Below are 19,618 nucleotides of genomic sequence, written 5' to 3' on the forward strand. Positions count from 1 at the left end.
CATTCTCATGAAAGCAATATCTTCAGAAGGCCCTTTTAGCTATAACTAAGAACTAAGAATTCATATGCTAATTATGACAACATTTCATAAATGGGATAAAATGAACTGATAACCTTTTATATCCAAAAGGTCAAAGGTCAACTTCATTAAAACATCATGATGTACTGCAAGAACACTTTTCTTGCCATTTGTCAGCATCATAACTCAGGAACAGAAGAGAAGACATTTGGTCAGATACAGAATTGTTGATACTAATCTTGGGTGCCCAACTTGAAGCTGTGCTGATAATAGATACAGTAAAGATATGTGTGAAGTATCCATGTTTTCCACAGATATGGATGTAAACTGGAAGTGTAACTCTCTCTCATTTTTTCTTTTTACAGTGCCTTTAAAAAGTATTCCCCCATCCCCACCCAGACACCATACGTTTTTTGTTTATTTGTTTGTTACAAAATTGAATCGCAGTAGATTTAATATGCCTTTTCTGATGAGGATTCATCAAAAAAGACGCTGTGAATTTGAGATTGAAAAAAATAGTATACATCCTAAACAATCTCATCATGATATCCACATTAACTGTTCTGAGTTTCTAAGTATAACTTTAAGTAAATCTAAATGTTTAGATTAAAATTAAGTGAACAGAATATATAATCTATATTCCCATTGGGCAAGCTCCATCTGCTGCTGGTTGTGATCTGTGTCCACATTTAAGACTCGTGGACCGAATGGAAGATGTCCTAACTTCTTCTTTAACACCATCTTATCATTCAAGCATTTACTTTATTTACTTTTTACTGCTGCCTGCTTCCCCTTTCTCTTATCATATCTGTCTGTTACTGCCGTCATGCTTTTATATTCTTCCCTCTTTTCATCGTAAAATACAGCACCTGCTGTAAATAGCACCTCATAAAAATATAACATTTATTGTTTGGGTTTCCTTTCCCTGCTGTTTTTTGATGCATGACTGTGAAGTCCCAGGAGGAAATACACAATAATGCATAATAATGAAAGATTTCTGTTGACACATTTGATCTGTTATCTGTCAGCGCTTGTCCCCTGTCAACAGGCAGGATTTTTCTTTACAGTCCATCAACGATCTTGCAGTGCAACAGGGGACAGTGGTGACAGATTGTAGTTTACTGTTCACTGGCCTGAATCTCAGTCCAATGTAAAGTCCTCTGGGTTCTGCTCCCTGATGGCCACCTCAGTAAGTCTCTGGGAACTGATTAAAGCAGAGACTGTCAGGGTCTGTCAGAGAGCTGGGTGATGAGGAGGCTGTCTCTTGAGGCCGTCATCATCTGGATTTTCACGCTCCATTTGCATCAGGGAGTGTGTCTGCTTAGTGTTACAAGGGGAGCTTGGATTTATTATTAAAAAATGTAAAAAAAATAAAATAAATAAAAAATAAAAAATAGAAAGAGCCATATCACAGAGCACCCGTGATCATTATAATGACAAAAATAGATTTTCAAACATTTCTTTCATAATTTTTTATTGTATTTATTTGATTTTATTTATAATTTTACTTTTTTGCATTTTTCTGTACTTATTGTTATTTATATTTTTATTTATTCCCATTTCTATTTTTTCCCTTAGTTCTTTGTTTGGAGTCATAATACAAGACAATAAAGTAAATTAACATGAACTGGAAATAATCAGGTGAAGTACAAGTACCTCAAATTGACTAAACTTGAGTAAATGTATTCAGTTAATTTCAAGTAAACAGTCTTACATTAAACATATATTGCACCTCCATACCAAATTGTACATCACTGTACTATTAATGAAGAATGTAAAATAAACTGTTAAGACATTTTATCAGAAAAGATTAAACCAAACCCTAAAATGAGATAACCTGTTACCCTGAATTATCTGCCTGCTCTGTGCAGTTTCTCATTATTCTCCAGTGTAAGAGACATGCAGAGGAAAAGCACTGCCAAGAGCTTTTCCCAAAAGACTCCTCACTCTAAAGCTGACATCTGGGCTCTCAACCATTCAAAGATTTCCCCGCCCTGGATCTCCCATCCTGCTGCTCTCCTGCATGTGCTCGGTCCATCTGAGGATCAGGTGGGATCACGTGCTCCTGAGGGGAAACACACTCCAAGAGGAAGGCTCGCAGAAAGTGTTGCAAGAACGGACTTGTGATTGTCTTTGAAGAAGCGTTGGATGCTGTTTGGTTTTTCCCCACATAACGTCCACTGTAGGCACTGAGGATGGACTGGCCTGGAGACAGCTGCTCTGGGTGTGTCTGTATGAAGTCATTATAAGGACTTTTTTGGAATTACTGAAGGAAACATAAGGTAAGGATAAAGATGTGTGTGTTTGAACTGATTTTTCCCCCCTATGATTTACTTTCTTTTCCTCTTTTTTTTTTTTTGAAAAACTGGCAAACAATTATTATACTGCTAGCAATCCACATTTGCTAAACGTTAGGCATTCTGTGGACAGCAAAGTAAGAATTTCATTGTACAGGGAAACATGTTTCCATACTGTGCATATGACAATAAACACTTTGAATCTTGAATCTTGTATTGTTTTAAGAAAACAATAACTTTTTTGTTGAGCAATGATGTTAACTTAATATTGTTTGAGTAAAAAAAAAACAACTACGTTGCACTGTGTTACCAGTAAAACAAGCAGCTAATATATATATGTATATATATATTTTATTTTTTAATTTTTTTTATGTATTCTTCTTTATATGCATTGGTAGGAAATGTGGTGTCAGTGTATTAAGTTAAAATATTAAAAAATGGAAATGGAAAAGAAAAAGAAAATAAATAAAAACAAGGCAAAGCTCTTTTTGACATGTCTCATAATCTAGTAGTTTTAAAAAATGTGTTTCTATGCAATATATATTGAATTACTAATAATTTCCTAAAAATAACAGTGTAATTTGGCTCAAATTATAAAGAAAATAGGAAATTCCCTGAAAGAATAGCTCAATTTAAACCCAAATAAGTCTTTATTCATTTTTGATTTATTAAAGTGAAGTGTATTCTCTCTATATGTTAAATTGTGTGCTACTTGTGGCATTAGCAATTGGTTGGAATTAATCCTATAGATGGTACCAGATGACAATGGTTTTCTAAGAAACTTTCTGTTAAATATTCGGACACATAAAATAAAGCATTACCAAAAAAAAAAGGAGTAAAACGTGGTTTGTCTGTTTGCAGTTAATTGACCACTTTTACAGCCCTATTAGTGAACCCATCAGCCCCCCGCAGGTATGACACATACATGACACTTTACTTTCACTCAGCACCCTGGTTTCCTAAGTGATGCTGCTCCTGAGGGAGAACGGCTGATTGGCTTGTGCAGCCTCAGAGCTTAAGGCCGACTGTGTGTGTGTTTTCGTTAATGATCCACCAATTAGTCACATAATGGTAACAGTCACCTAATCACCTCCTCGTGTCTACGCTACACGCGGCAAAAGCTGTCACTGCCCTCACATTTTTTGGGAGCGAGGATGCTGGTTTGTGGTTGGGGGTGAGTTTTAGGTAAACCACCACATTTAAACTGAACTCTAAGCAACGCAGAAACAGAATTCTGCAGTTTCTCTTGTAGCGGCTTTAGTAACCACAGCAACCGGCTGCTGTGTGACGGGCCAGGTGAGGGAGTGCAGCAGACAGTCCCAGTCGTCCCCCCGTCCCCTGACTATAATCTGTCATACGCACCATAAACAGACTCCCACAGACTCCCTGCAAACCATGAAAACTGTCTTCTGCTGCCACACTGCAGGACACATGCACAACACCGCCACTCACAGAAGAGGCTGTAACATGAGCATTTGACAACAGGTCTGAAGATGACGGGACAGGTGGCCGAGAGAGATCGGTCGCCACACAATCTGTCAGTGAAAACCACCTTGGAGGAGGAGATTGAGAGAGCCGAGAGTATTCTCAGCAGGTGAGGGCAACTATTAGATCATGCGTTACAATGCATTTGTCTCAGAGGTTTGTTTTCGAGAAGCAAAACATGCAAAAAAGTGAAAGTCCACGTGTGTGTTTTCAGGGTGCCATCTGTGTGTGATGACACATCCTCAGAGCTACAAAGAGTCGCTGCTCTCGACCCTCAAGGACGTAGTTCCAGAAATTCTTTTCAAAGGAACGGAGCCATCTCAAGGTAACAACCCAGCTGTTACACGTCAGCCTCCCTCAATAAGCTTTTAGAAAAGTGACTGATGAGAGAAGGTGAAACATTATTCTGCAGCTGTTTTATCATATTTTTTTCAGCAATGATTCTGTGGCTTTTTAAAAGCAACCCATGACTCAGGCAAAGTTTACAGGAAGTCTCTCTAAGGTCACACGCTGAGTAAAAGAGCACATGATGGATAAAGAAGTATTATATACAGTATGTATATATATATATATATATATATATATATTTTATGAAAACGAGGAAAAAAGAAATGAAAGTAGCTCTGCATTGTTGTGACTGTAAGTGTTGGAAAAGATTCTGTTTTTGTGAAGCTGTAGTTGTAAAAGTCACGAATAAAAAGAAAATTAGAAAAGAAAAGAAAGAGAAGTAATAATTAGCAATTAAATAGAATTCTAGAAATTTTAAGACTAATTTGTGGATTAAACAATCTGTAACTGTATTTATCACATCGCGGTTGTATGCCTTCACGCACCAGTCAACTCAACACAATTACAGTTTACATCCAAGTCTGTGAAAAAATGGGGGCTTCATGTACATCCCCCTCCCCCTCGGCAGCACAAACAACCTAAACAAAGAGCACAGCTTCACAGTGAACACCCAAGATTAGTGTCACCAATTCAGTATCTGAGCAAATGCCTCCCTTCTGTTTCTGAGATATGACGCTGAATAAAGGAAAGAACAGTGTTTTTGCAGAACATTATGATGTCTCAGTGAAGTTGACCTTTGACCTTTTGGATATAAAATGTCATCACTTCCTCATTTTATCATATTAGATATTTGTGCAAAATGTTGTAATAACTAGTGTATGAATTCTTGAGTTATGGCCAAAAACACGGTTTGTGAGGTCACAGTGACCAGTGATCAGTTCATTTTTGAGCCCAAGAGGATATTTGTGCCAAATTTGAAGAAATTCCTTCAAAGTGTCCCTGAGATATTATGTTCATGAGAATGGAACAGACGCAAGGTCACAGTGACCTCTGACCACCAAATCTGATCAGTTCATCATTGAATACAAGTGGACATTTGTGCCAAATTTAAATAAAAAATTCTTCAAGGTGTTGAGAGATTGAGTTCACAAGAATGAGACAGATGAGGTCACAGTGATTTTGACCTTTGACCTAGGGCCACCAAAATGTAATCAGCTCATCTTTGAAGCCAAGCAGACATTCATTTCAAATTTGAATAAAATCCCTCAAGGTGTTCTTGAGATATCATTTTAAAAAAAGAAAGAGACTGACAGAAAACCCCAAAAAAAAATAATGCCTCTGGCCACAACTATAGCTGGCATGGAGGCATCAGCTGGAAATATTTTACAGTAAAGGCAGTAACTGTAACCAAAAACATATCCTGGATATAAGCTCTATTCTTTGAGGATTTATGGGGTTTTTTTCACGACAATTTAATTTGTTTTAATCTTACTTGTGAGATGTAATTTCATGGATTCTAACAACATAAATATGTTTTCAGTTGTTAGGCAACTCCTTGGTGATGTGTATATGTTGTGTCACTATCATGGAATTATTTTTATATATGCTGATGAAGTTATTCAAAATCTTAAAATATCGTGAATGTTTCTTCTGTGTGTGTGTCAGATTGGTGAGCCTGGTGGTGAGACTGAGGGAATGGGCACACAGAAGCCTGTTGGAGGAGGAGGAGCGGCCAGACTCCTTCCTGGAGCGCTTTCGTGGCCCTGAGCTGAGAACGGCCCCCAGCCGCATCAGCAACACGCAACCAGATGCCAATGGCAACAATGCCAAAGGGACCTTTAGGTATGCTTGCCTGCCGGTCACCCTAAACCATTACTATGCATGTTCATATACATTACATGCACTGAGTGACCAGAAGAACAGAAACACCAAAACACCAAATCCTAACTCAATCCAGTACAAAAGTTTGGTCACCATGCTGCCTTTGGAAAACATCGTTTTCGTCCAGACTTTACAAGGACTACCTCTTCTGTTAAAGGGTAACTTTAAAAGGGTTTCTACAGATTGAGGCAAGTGTGTGTGATTTAAGACTTTTTAAGACTTTTTTAATGCCACTTGGAATTAAATTTAAGACCAGTTTGACAGAAGTCAATATTGAAGTAAAAAAAAAAAAAAAAAACTACTGATATTAATAAGTTATGGTTAGGGGGAAATGTATTTTATTTTTCAAATATCTATACATAAATCATGACTGTTCAGTAATGTTAATGATGATGTTAAATTATTATTATTTTGAATTTGCCCATTATTTTGAGCTTTTTGAAAACAATGTCAGAAAGAAAATCCAGAAAAATCCCATCTCCAATGTCTAAGCATTTTTAAGACTTTTGAAAGCCTGATTTACGACATTTGCAGATAAAGACCTTGTTTTTAGATCAATAGAGTCAATGCCTTTTAAGACTTTTTAAGGTTTTGCAGGAACTTTTTCTTTTGCCTAAGTGACAAAAAAAAGTGCTGAGAAAAAGCACTGTTGCCAGCAGCTGCACAACAGGCTGCCATGTAACCACCATTATACATTGTTGATTTACGTCCCCTCAAAGTGATCGTTTTAGCCACTGACAGGCTCAGATTGTTATTCTAGATGCCTGACAATAGTATAGAAAGGAATCCTACAGAGAACACCCTTTTTTGGTTTGTTTAACCAGAAACATCCCAGAAATCACAATTGGCAAACCCACCAGTACCCATTACAAAAACAAAACAGTAATTTTATCATCGTAAAACACACTTCATTTAAAGTCAACTGAAGAAAAATTATACTCACAAAAAGTCATGTTGGTTCGTCTCTTCATCTTTCCAAGAATCCCCGACTCTGGTTTGGTGAACTCTGGTTTGGGAGGGTTGATTAAGCCTCAAAGTGTCCATTAGGTCACAGACATGTCCTGTTAAAATAAAGGCTTAAGAAGATCAGCACTCAGACGTCATGATTCAACTTTGTGAGGGTTTTAAGGTTGTAGTTGAATTTTACATGATTGCAATATACTGTCAGTTGTTTCCAAATGTTTTGCCTTAATAGTCAGTTGTTAATAATAGCATTTATTGCAGAGCTTTTGTACTGCGTTGCTTTTTATCTTTCTTGCTTCTTCTGTTTTTCTATATATCTTTGCAGCACTACTGTATGCACTCACAACTCTTCAGAAATATAAGCAACAGTTGTGTCTAACTGATTATTTGCAATCTCTCAATGCTTTTAGGAAAAAGTGGGATTTGTTTGTGGTGTCCCCATCCGATAATGCCTACTACCGCTGGTTATTTGTTATCGCCACAGCGGTGCTCTACAACTGGTTCCTTGTTGTAGCAAGGTAATACCACCACAGTGGTTATCTGTTCTGCGACCTCCAGAAATAGGAAAATAGGTGTGCTGTCCACTACTTAGACCGGAGTGATAACTAATTTTTGTTGTTGTATTCACAGGGCATGCTTTGAAAAGTTACAGGTGGGCAATTACATCTGCTGGCTGGTGTTGGACTACCTCTCTGACGTTGTGTACATAATGGATACTTGTGTCCGACTTCGCACAGGTAACATATTTCAAAATGCAACTACTGGCATCAAAACATATTCTAAGTACATTAAAACCAGAAGGCTACACTTTAAATGCCCCATGTGTATATTTTTTAATGTGATCTTTCCAGTGGTGGAATGTAACTAAGTACATTTACTCAGGTTGTGTACTTAAGTAAGGTTTTGAGGTACGTTTCTTTTAATGAAACTTTATACTTCCACTCCACTACATCTCATAGGGAAATATTGTACTTTTTACTTTACTACATTTATCTGAAAGCTTGAGTTACCAGTTACTTAATAAATAAAGGTTTTTGCATTTAAAACTTACTTTTATTACTTCAAGTCCATGCTCCATACTTAATTACTTTCATTAAAGTAACACTTTAAATTATGCAGTATGAGTTATGAGTATGCAGAGTGGTATTAGTACTTTTATTTAGGTAAAGTATTTTCTCTGCCACTGGATCTTTCAAAGTCTATCATTTTTGTTTGTGGAAAAAATATGACAGTCTTTGTGGAAACTGGCATTGTTTATGTCACTTCATGGGAAACTGGCTAAAAGCTCTCAAGGCAAACTTCTCCAAACCCTTATAAAACATGAATAAACAACAACACCATGTAAAAGAAGTACAAACTTCGGCTCAATAATGACTGCAAAGGTGCACATACAAAACAGCTGATGGCTAATTAATAGCACTAGCTTAAGCACATTAACACTGTGTGAATTAGCCTAGCGGATAGCAGAGTTTAGCTTTACAACTGACACGTATTACTTATATTTTGTCGTACTCACCGCTAGTTTAAGTCACTGCATCTCCCGACAGGACAGCAACAAAACTTCAGACTGTGTGCACGTTTTTTCAGTCTGACATTACTGAAATAGAGCAGCTCGTGTTTCCGTGTTGCTAACAGAGGTTAGTTTAGTAAATTGCTGTCCAGGCAGGTACGTCGTCGTTAATCCCATGACGTCATTGTTTACGTACGAGATGCGCCCTGTATATTGACCCTAACTTTCCAAAATATTTCCACCCTGCTGAGTAAATGACATTATCCTCATCATATTCTTTCTCTTGGCTGGTTGACATTTTCTGCCTGTTTGATGTTAACAAACAATTAAAAAAAAATAAAATAATTTTTTTTTTAAAAATGTGGCATTCTAAAAATGATAATATGGATTGATGATTTTACTTAGCATAGATTAAATTGAAATTTATTTTGATCATGTAAAAAAAAGAAAGGAGAGAATGATAATGTGAACATATACAAACATACAGACATGTCAGAAAAGGATCAAATATCATTGTTGATAACTGAACTGACATATCAGTCCACATCAATGGATCATTTTAGCTCTACTGCTCATCTGAATGTGTGCTCTATTCTTCTTATCTCAGGGTTCCTGGAACAAGGTTTGCTGGTAAAGGACCATGCCAAGCTCAGAGACAGCTATGTACGAACATTGCAGTTCAAGCTGGATGTGGTATCCATCTTGCCCACTGACCTGGCGTATATCTCCACTGGCATCCACACGCCACAGCTCAGGTTTAACCGTCTGCTTCGCTTCCCGCGCATGTTTGAATTTTTTGACCGCACTGAGACACGCACCAACTACCCCAACATCTTTCGTATCGGCAACTTGGTGCTCTACATCCTGGTCATCATTCACTGGAATGCCTGCATCTACTATGCTATATCAAATTCTTTGGGATTTGGTTCGGACACTTGGGTGTTCCCAAATATCTCCAAACCCGAGTATTCCTCGCTGACTCGGAGTTACGTTTACTGTCTGTACTGGTCGACACTTACTCTCACCACTATTGGAGAGATGCCTGCACCTGTGCGAGATGAGGAGTACCTGTTTGTGGTCTTTGACTTCCTTGTTGGGGTGCTGATCTTTGCCACAATTGTGGGAAATGTTGGCTCCATGATCGCAAACATGAATGCAACCCGTGCCGAGTTCCAAGCCCGGATCGACGCCATCAAACACTACATGCACTTCCGAAAAGTCAGCAAAGAACTGGAGACACGTGTCATTAAATGGTTCGACTACCTCTGGACCAACAAGAAAGCAGTAGATGAGAAGGAGGTGCTAAAGAATTTGCCAAACAAACTGCGAGCTGAGATTGCTATCAATGTACACCTAGAGACCCTGAAGAAGGTACGCATTTTTCAAGACTGTGAGGCAGGCCTGCTGGTAGAGCTCGTGCTCAAACTACGCCCACAGGTCTTCAGTCCAGGGGACTACATCTGCAGGAAAGGGGACATCGGGAAGGAGATGTATATAATTAAAGAGGGGAAGCTGGCTGTAGTGGCTGATGACGGGATCACACAGTACGCTCTCCTCACTGCTGGCAGCTGCTTTGGGGAAATCAGCATCCTCAACATTAAAGGTAGTAAAATGGGAAATCGGCGGACAGCCAACATTCGCAGCTTGGGATACTCCGATCTCTTCTGCCTCTCAAAGGACGATCTAATGGAGGCAGTGACAGAGTATCCTGATGCTAAGACTGTGCTCGAGGAGAGGGGCCGGGAGATCCTGTTGAAGGAGGGTCTGCTGGATGAGAACGCAGAGAGCGGCGGGCTGCAGAAAGAGGACACAGAGGAGAAGGTGGAGAGGCTGGAGTCCTCTCTGGACACCCTTCAGACTCGCTTTGCCCGCCTGCTCAACGAATACAAACACACTCAGCTGCGGCTGAAGCAGCGCATCACTCTGCTGGAGCGGCAGCTGAATCAAACGGACTGCGGCGCAGATGCAAGCGATGACATGGGTGCAGATGCGGACGCGGTCAATGAGGCAGACCTCGGGCCTGTTGCCCATACAGATGAGTCTCCGCATCGGAGTAATGTGCAAGTGGAGGACAAAAGGAGCCCAACAAAACACTAACTGTCACACTAAGGACATTTTAGATTTTTACATCCATTATGAGAATATTTTATGAGTTTAGTTGAGTGTAAAGAAATGTGCATGTCAATAAACAAAAAGGAGAAAGTGGATAACACTGTTACACCCATGCAGTCTTTGAGTTCTTGTGTTTGCCAAATCCAATGAGTTGAATGTATGTTTGAATGGTGGTTTTAAAGTTACTTCCAGGTACTAATTCATGAAATAGAGAACACATTACGAGTAAGAACACAGTAAAAATTAATGGAGCTTAAACATCACTTTAGAATTCAGGATGAAAAGCACTAGAAATGACTGTTTGTTGTGGTGTTTGGGTCACTTGTAAACATCTTGTGTTCGGTTGCATCAGCAGAGGGATTCAGTTCTCCCGACATGTTGTATATTATGCTCTGGCCCTGCACACCTCGTCTCTCCTCCTGGGGAAAAAGTCCAAGGAGAGACGGTAGGAGGTGATTTGCTGAGTTCACATACACAAACAATTATTTTCCAGTGTCCTTAGATCTGAATCAGGCATACTATAATAACCTTCTGACAATATCTTCCTTACTTTGGTAGTTGTGGGACATGTAAGAGGAGTTCTTGCACTGACAGTGATTTTGGCTCTGATGAACTGACTCACGCACATTTTTATTTGCTACAAAAGTGTAATATAAAAACAAAATGAGTAAGCCACTTTGTATGTTTGCATGTAGTTACTCCCATTTTTGTCATGCACACTCACTCTCTGCAGAGAGGGACTGGGGATTTTCCAGTTATTCAGCCATCTGCATTCCAGGATACAATTCAACCACATGAGCGATGTCGATAAGCGCAGCTGGAACAATGCTGCAGCAGAGCTGGCTGTGATAAAGGGGCAGGAGGTAATGAGTGCACGTACCCTGCAGCCCCTGAAGGAGTGGGTGTGATCAAGTACCGGGGACAAATCTCCAATTACCTACTGTAGGCCGGTCAAACAACATTCAGAAGGCTCTCTGTTGTATCACATTAGAAAGAAATGACAGATCTAGCTCTTGATAGGCTCAAATATGAAACCTCTGTTGCGAGCAGTACATGAAGATCTCAGTCTTGACCTAAATATAACCTTAATATGAGATTAAGATGAGATATGAATTTCTAAGTAAACATGAGCGACTTGCAAATCAAAAAAACATTTTTACATGAGATAAATTTGATTGAAAGTTTTTAATTATAACGAGTGTCAAGAATAACTCGACTGATATGTATTAGTGAAATATGTTTGAAGCAATGTTTATTTTTGTAAAAATCCTCCACTTTAAACCAAATTTGCCCCATTTTAAATAAAGATATATAGATGTCTTTTGACCAGCAAATCACCATAATTATTCTCAGCAGCATATGCTTTGTGGATTGGTTTGCATCAAAATTTAGTCTCAATTAATGCTTTAATATAAATAAAATGTATAAAAAATGTATTTATTGATATCAATCTACATCAAATTCAACTAAAAAACTAAATACTTTCCACCATTTTCAGCTGTGCATGTGCAACTGTCTGAGGAAATCCAGTCCTTTATGATTCAAATAAGAGCATAGCAGTGGGCTGAGTATTTCATGAGTAATCCAGTGATACATATTATCAGAATTTTAAACATTGGATTCAAAAAGAATTTGTATAATGTGGAAGCCAGATGTTTTATGTTTTAGACAAAGTGTTTGACAGCGGTCTGTCCCATCAGTTCAGTGGGATTTGATAAGCTGTGCTGAACACATTTTTTTCTGCCAGCATTACCATTAAAGATAAGTTGTATTGACAAAACACAACTCAAAGTCCAGTAACTAGCTTTTGTAAACTGTTTTCAACCAAATCGCAAAGTCTTCATCAGCAGAAATGGTTAGTGTTAGCAGTCAGTTTAAAGAGACAAGGGCTTTTTCATTATGGTGGCTCAGTCTTTTCTCATTTTAAATGTGGTGCAAGTTTTGCTTTTAATTAAACTACGACTATTACTCTCAACTTAAAGGCCTTGAAAATGTATTTTCTCAATTAGCTTCTTTCTGTAAGTAATGGATGAGTAATAGTTAACACACAATTTTCAAAAAACGGATAGAACTGTTTTTTCCCTTAAATATTGCTATTTTGCTATTGCTCTGTGCTCCTCTTGTTGCTTTAAATATTTTTTCTTAATAGGATCTGGCTTTGAAGAGAGCAATGTAACAGATTCAGTTCCTCATCAGGAAATTACTGACTGATATGGAAGTAAAGCAAGAAAAAAGTATTTTAAATATATAGTGTACACTTGAACTGGTATTGATTTTTTTGGGGGGTGGGACTTTTTTAGGTGACTTAAATATGTTTTGTTGCTGACCCCTTACATCTACTGTGTGTAATACACTGACTATGGATAAGAACCTCATACAACCCGACTTCAAAAGATCCGTAAACTCAGCTGTTTAGCATGTTAAGTTCTCTGAAATGAACTGATTGTGTTGTGCATGCTGCTCCATCTGCACATACACTGCTGTCAACTCCACTAAACTCACCAACAGGTGCACTGAACTGTTGCGTACCCCCTTCACCCACCCCACATCAAACTTTTGCCACCGGTATGTCATCTGCAAAGGACAACTGGTGCAGCGTGTCAAAAGGCCTCATGGTCACAGACACTGCAGTGAATAACAGGAATCAAGTGAGGGGCACTGTTAAAACATAACACAGAGAAGAAAAAAACACGACATATGATATTTTTCTGAATATAACTATATTGTTCGTACTTTCAAAGTGTAACAGCTTACAAACTGCATTTGAAAATCAAACAGAATCTGCTGCTAATCACTTGGAGATAACATCCCCCGATCACTGGGATTCACTGCATGGAGTGAATGAGTCTAATGTGTAAGACAAAGTGTGACAGCAAAGGTAGCCCCCCCCCCCCCTTCATAGTAAACACAACTTTTCATTTTACTTCAATGTGTCGAGTTAGGGCAAATATTCCAACACAATGTATCGCTGTTCAAGATACTTACGATCACTGTAGAAATTAGACCAAAAGAAAATATGATTTCTCCAGTAATAACTGTGATTGAATGTGAAGATATAGAGGAAACAGTGCAGGGCTGCTCGTATGTATCGGAGCTGAAAGACCGCAACACGACGTCTGCAGTCTGTGGACTGATTGGCTGAGAGTGTCCACTGGGACAAATGCACCGGCTAGCGCATTCGCATGTGCAGGCTGTGCTTGGGTCCATCCACCCGCTCCAACTTCTCAAAGTGTTTCCTAGCATTACGGATATTGATGAGAGTGGCTGCAGATGCTGAAAAAAAATGCAGATATGGATCCTTATTGTATTGCTCTGGTATCATAACTGCACATTCTCTGTAGAGAAATGTTCATTGTCGCTACTTACGAATGGAGGGGTCCGACATGATGACCATGACATATGTGTTGGAGGTGAAGACGTCAATGAAGGCCGCAAAGTTGGAGTTCCTCACTTCCATGCTTTGGAAGGAGGCTGCAAGTTTACTGGAATAAAAAATAAACTTGAATTACAGCCTTGCGGGTGTATGCCTCTGCACATCAATCAGGTTGCAGTTACAGTTTACATCCATGTCTGTGAAAACATGGACGTTTCATGCACGTCTTCTCATCGGCTGAACAGAAGATTTATACAGTCAGCACACTTTCACGATGGACACCCAAGATTAGTCACCAGTTCTGTATCTGACCAAATATCTCCCCTTCTGTTTCTGAGATATGACAATGTGAAATGGCCAAAAAAGAGTTTTTACTAAACATTATGATGTCACAGTGAAGCTGACCCCTGACCTTTTGGATATATAATGTCACCACTTCATCATTTTACCCTATTAGATGTTTGTATGAAATTCTGTCATTATTAGCATATGAATTATTGAGATGGCCAAAAACATGTTCAGTGATGTCACAGTGACCTTGACCTTTGACCACCGAACTGAAATCAGGTCATTGTTGAGGCCAAGTGGACATTTGTGCCAAATTTTAAGAAATTTCCTCAATGTGTTCTTGACATATTGTGTTCAAAAGAATGAGACAGACAAGGTCACAGTGTCCTTGACCTTTGACCACGGAAATCTAATCAGTTAATCGTTGAGTCCAAGTGGACATTTGTGTCAAATTGAGGGAATTCCCTCAAGGCGTTCTTGAGATGTCCCGTTTACGAGAACAGAATGTACAGATGGTTTCAGCTCCCACCACAGTAAAAACCAAAAACAGTCGGCAGGAGATGTGTGGAGTGACGGTGAGGTTTCTGCAGAGTGAACTCACCTACAGCTGAGTTTGAACTGTTTGATAATGTTACTGATCTTCTCAAACCGGTGAGCATCGCGCTGCTCTTTGCACTGATAGTGTGAGATCACCTGTTTTTATTAAAAACAAAAACCACCATTAAAAAAAGACTTTGATTTCTAGATCCAGATTTTGAGACACTGTCGTGTCAGAGGAAGCAGCTGCTCTCACCAGGAAGGTGGCTCTCTCAAACAGAAGAACTTCATCTGCCTCTATGATCTGCGCAAAATTTCTCAGGTTCGTCTCCAGCTGCTGGACATTTGGGATGAGCTGGTAGACTATGCTCGACCAGGCCTGCAGAGACATTTGAAAATGTTTCTTCCAGTGTCGTTTTTGTTACCTGATACGCGAGTATACAACCAGTCAAATTTCCCAACCTTATACAGGGTTTCGTCCCAGATTGATGTCCTGAAGCATGTGCAAGCCAGAGGTCTGGACAGTCTCTTAAGATCTTCTTCACGCTCCTTAAAGATCTGTGAAAACAGTGAGTATAGTCAGTCACATGGACACCATTCAGCAACTGGATTTTTAATACATTTACAAAAGTCATTATTTTCAATTGGTATTCTTATTCAGTGGACCCCACAAAAAAATGGCAAATAGTTTATTTTCATTATTGAAGTCACTACAGAAGTGAGCCCAATGTGAGTGAGAGTCATGAGATTGACTATTTTGATCTCAGGTTTCACTTCCTCCACGGTTATCTCCTCAAATATAATTCACAACTATAGAATTATGATCTTATTCATTCAACAACCACAATCTTTTCAGATGGGATCTGTGGCCTAATCTGTCACAACTGAGGGATCTTTGACACTAAAGAAGGTCGAGAACCACTGGACTAACTGAACATGCTTATAAATAATAATATAATATATAATATAAAAAAAAGAATAAAAGATTAAAAATTAGCCGAAAAGTGTAACTTTCATCTGTCATTTCAACTAGATGTCACAATTTTGCAATGTTGATCAGAACAGATCAGATCTCTGTTTTAGTCTCTTTGGTGGCACCAAAGGTGACAAGCAGTAATTGCAGTGTGTTTGTTGGCTGATGAAAGCAGGCTGGTAAATTTATTTATATCAGATGGTTTTATTAGCCCTGCACCTGATAGGCTTACCACACACAGATGGGGTGTGTGTGTGTGTGTGTGTGTGTGTGTGTGTGTGTGTGTGTGTGTGAATAATTGGCTGATAAATAGTGACTTTACCGTCATTCAATGAAAATCTTCGAGACTATAATTTTAAAGCTCATCCGGAAATCCAATAGAATTCAAATTGTTCATTTATCCACCCATCAGTATTATTTACTTGTTAATTCAGAATAACAAGAACAGACTTTTTTTCCGTGGAAACTTTTCTCAGAATTCTGATATAATTCTCTTGTCAATTCAGAAAAACAAGTCAAATATATTTTTCCTAAAAGGGAATGCACTGTGCATGTTGCTGACGTAAGGGATCACGAGATGACCAAAGTGCACACATGTCCGCTTATTTGGTGAAATCTTTGCCGAGGTGAAAGGTTGTGGCAGCTATTGTTACAGCTTAAATAGTTTTGCATATGTAAATCATCATCACCATCATCATCATCATCATCATCTTATGCAGATGTACAAATGTGAGCATTGGTAATATGTGTAGAAGTTGATATTTTGAAAGTCCATAATATATGTACACTTTTTTGTTTGGGGTAGATCCCTTATATAATGTCTTAAATAAAATTGCTCAAGGTCACTTCATTCTCATGCTAGTAATGAATCTATATTAAGAGTGTTAGTTTCAGGTAAAATGACAACAAAGTTCTACCAAAAATAGCACCAAATGTGCCAAAGAAAGACAGCTGCAGTGATTCTGGTGACACTGTGAACATGGCTGTCAAAATGTCTGTGTGTTTATGTGCTGCTGTGTGAGACAGCAAAAATGTGCGCGTGAGAGAGGAAGGCTACTACAAATAACAGGAAAAAAAAATGTTCTGCTTACCAAATCTCTCTGGTCTTCCTGCACCAGATCCATTTTGTGGACGAGGCAGAACACTTTGGCGTCGGGGGAGTTCTGCAGGATGGCCTCCAGACAGGACTGGTAGTAGTGCATGTCTTTCTCCAGCTCGCGGCTCTCAACATCGAATACATAAATAAGCACCTCTACATTTCTGAAAATGTTGTCCCTCTGGCTGGTGAAGTAGTTCTCCATGAACGTGTCCTGTCTGAAGGGTGAAGGAAGTGTTTCACAGAGGGTTTCAGATTAGTAAGACTCTGAACTGTGGAAGTTGCTCCAAAGATTGTAAATAATGAACAAATGTTCTTTACCCTCCACAGTCCCACAGGTTTAGAACCAGATTGCCAAGAAACCGCACATGGGAGTGCTCCACATCAACTACATTTAACAAAGGATGAAAAATTGTTTTTTTAGGTGAAATTAAAGAAACACTCAGCAACAAAAATGTGTCCTCGCATAGCACCTTTCTGAAAAGAACTCTTACTTGTAGCTCCAAGGCGGCGTGTGTCTCGAGCTATGTAATTGGCAAAGATGATTGATCTCATACTGGTCTTTCCAGACCCACTTTTTCCCATCAGTAACACCTGAAAGCACAAAGGCAACAGATTCACTCATCACTGATGGAAAAATCTCATCTCCCCTCTACTCATAATATTGAGACTCCTAAGAAACAATATTACAAACACTTCATTAGAAGAAGTCCTCAATTTATACTTCTACTTTTGTTATAGTAAGTAAATATTAAGTAACGTCATGTGCCTCAAGTGACAAAGCCAGCGTACTCACTATGTGGGTTGGAAACACTAAATATTTTCTAACTTTTGTTGAGAATTCAACAGAGTGCCCCTCAGGTTTTATATTATGTGATTAAATGTGCGTTAACATGTAAGCACATTTCAATGTTATAGCTAATGGAGAGAGATTATTTTACATGTTTAATACACTGTTTGGTTCTGCAATCTTTAATAACGCTCTGTTAACTGATAATATATTTGGACATGAAATCACAAAATGACATTTATTTATTTTTTTAATGATTTTTCTTGATAAGTTGTAAATTGTATCTGACAATGTTCTGAAATGCTACTTCAAAGAACAAACACTGCCAGAAATATAAATTTGAAAGAGAAATATTAAAACTCCTTGATTTATCTGAATTTCATCTTACTTGCTAAAGAAGAAACTGACACTAAAACTTTTTAGAATCAGCCTTAAAAAGCCTACTGTGTAGAATAAGTTTGTGATTGTAGGGTCTAAATTCCTCCTTGGGTTGTTATATTGCCAAATCAATTCGAGAATAAAACTAATTTGATTGAGCAATCCTTTTGGCTTTTGATTTTTTTATTTTATTATTATTTTTTTTTATTATAGGACAAATGTAAAATACCAAATTTCCATTTTTATGCAACATTTGACAGGAACCTTTAGAAAACAGATAAAGGTCACTTCAAAGGTCTACACAATATGTAGGAACTCAAGTTTAGTGCCGCCTCAGTATTGGGCTTTAGTATATTTGAGATGCTACAAAGACTGACGATCCCCTGCTTCACCTTTTTCTTCATTGCTGTGCTTGACATCCCCCTCAGCAGACACGATGCAGAGTATTTCTCTGAGCTGCAAGTCAGATGACTTTTGTCAGTGTCTGCAGCAGCTCTCCTCTTCCTCTCTTCCTCTCCTTCAGCTGCACAACAAACACAAGTATTTCCACCTAGCAGTTAACATTAGCTCTCCTGAAACACAAAATCCGAGACTTAACTACCGAGGACACGTTTAAACGGTTTAAAGGCACACGGGTCAAACATGTGTCACCAGTAACTAACTTATTATACACAGAAGAATATATAAACAGTTTATTAACTTTATTAAAACTCCTTTCTCAGTTCCGGATAAAAAAAAACCTAAGCTAATGCTAACTTAGCTAACACGACAAACAGTCCAGATAAATGTCAGGTAGCTTAGCCGAGCTAAACGGCTAGCTAGCTAAGTTATAATTCAGTAATGTATCGTCTACTTACCCCGTCAGGGTCGAACGGTTACTAAACCGAGGCAATTTTAGACTATAGTTGTTATTTGTTTTTTTAAGAGCACAGTTGTGTACATTACTTGATAAAAGCAGGCAGTGAGTCAAGATCAGCTGCTTCCTGTTTACGACAAAGTCACATGACGCCATAAATGGCTGTATGCCCCGAGTTTTGTCTCACAGGCAGGTGGCATTAACGATACATCGATGCATTAACCACAAAGGCTCTCTGCCTACACCCAGGACCTATGCTCAGGAAACGACCTCAGATTACAAATGTACGTTTAGTTTAGGGCTGCAAATATTTCAAGTTTAAGCTTTGGACAGAAGATAGGGTTAGAGTGTTTTTGAAAAAGCTAAAAGAAAAACAAAGTTTCCTCCATACTTTTTTTTTCATAGTAATATGAAAAATAAAGATAACAGTAAAATTTCAAAAGGCCAACATTAAAAACGGCAAGTATACAGCGTTTGCTACTAACAACAGCAGGACATCTATTTAAAAGAGACTACTGATGGCATTTAAACAGTATGAATTCTAAATCTTTGTAAATGTATTTTTTTTCTTATTTTATTTATTTTGTACAGTTCCATTTTCTTTACTTCAAGCAAGTAAATCTCACCTCTTAAACATATAATCCTTCTGTTTAAGCCATTGAAAACAATTTGTTGTTAATCAAAAAAAGGAAAACAAAAAATGACAATAAAATAGACAAACTCATTTTATTTAATTCAAGAATATGATATTCACTTGCTTGAATCGCATCATT

At 38.3% G+C, this 19,618-nt stretch overlaps 2 protein-coding genes and 1 long non-coding RNA gene across 3 annotated transcripts; 1 reads left to right on the forward strand and 2 right to left on the reverse strand.

Moving 5' to 3' along the window:
* Window positions 1-1,543: 1,543 nt before the first annotated feature.
* LOC148187339 (uncharacterized) lies at window positions 1,544-8,836 on the reverse strand. Its single transcript, XR_015778936.1, has 3 exons — window positions 8,449-8,836; window positions 6,913-7,030; window positions 1,544-2,248 (listed from the first exon to the last, which is right to left on the reverse strand). It is a non-coding gene; the product is annotated as an uncharacterized LOC148187339 (long non-coding RNA).
* cnga2b (cyclic nucleotide gated channel subunit alpha 2b) lies at window positions 3,751-12,203 on the forward strand. Its single transcript, XM_042499834.2, has 6 exons — window positions 3,751-3,909; window positions 4,015-4,125; window positions 5,754-5,930; window positions 7,343-7,450; window positions 7,563-7,669; window positions 9,050-12,203. Exons 1-6 carry the CDS (start codon window positions 3,809-3,811, stop codon window positions 10,537-10,539), a joined length of 2,094 nt encoding a protein of 697 aa, XP_042355768.1. The 5' UTR covers window positions 3,751-3,808; the 3' UTR covers window positions 10,540-12,203.
* Window positions 12,204-13,255: 1,052 nt separating this feature from the next.
* On the reverse strand, window positions 13,256-19,005 carry rraga (Ras-related GTP binding A). The gene is made up of 10 exons (XM_042499835.2): window positions 18,847-19,005; window positions 18,382-18,512; window positions 17,316-17,415; window positions 17,143-17,209; window positions 16,817-17,039; window positions 15,215-15,310; window positions 15,009-15,131; window positions 14,817-14,908; window positions 13,921-14,036; window positions 13,256-13,827 (listed from the first exon to the last, which is right to left on the reverse strand). Exons 2-10 carry the CDS (start codon window positions 18,406-18,408, stop codon window positions 13,724-13,726), a joined length of 948 nt encoding a protein of 315 aa, XP_042355769.1. The 5' UTR covers window positions 18,409-18,512; window positions 18,847-19,005; the 3' UTR covers window positions 13,256-13,723.
* Window positions 19,006-19,618: the final 613 nt, after the last annotated feature.

This window comes from Plectropomus leopardus, chromosome 15 (assembly GCF_026936395.1).
Source record: "Plectropomus leopardus strain MGB_pleo_1.0 chromosome 15, ASM2693639v1, whole genome shotgun sequence".
Taxonomy (NCBI): domain Eukaryota; kingdom Metazoa; phylum Chordata; class Actinopteri; order Perciformes; family Serranidae; genus Plectropomus; species Plectropomus leopardus.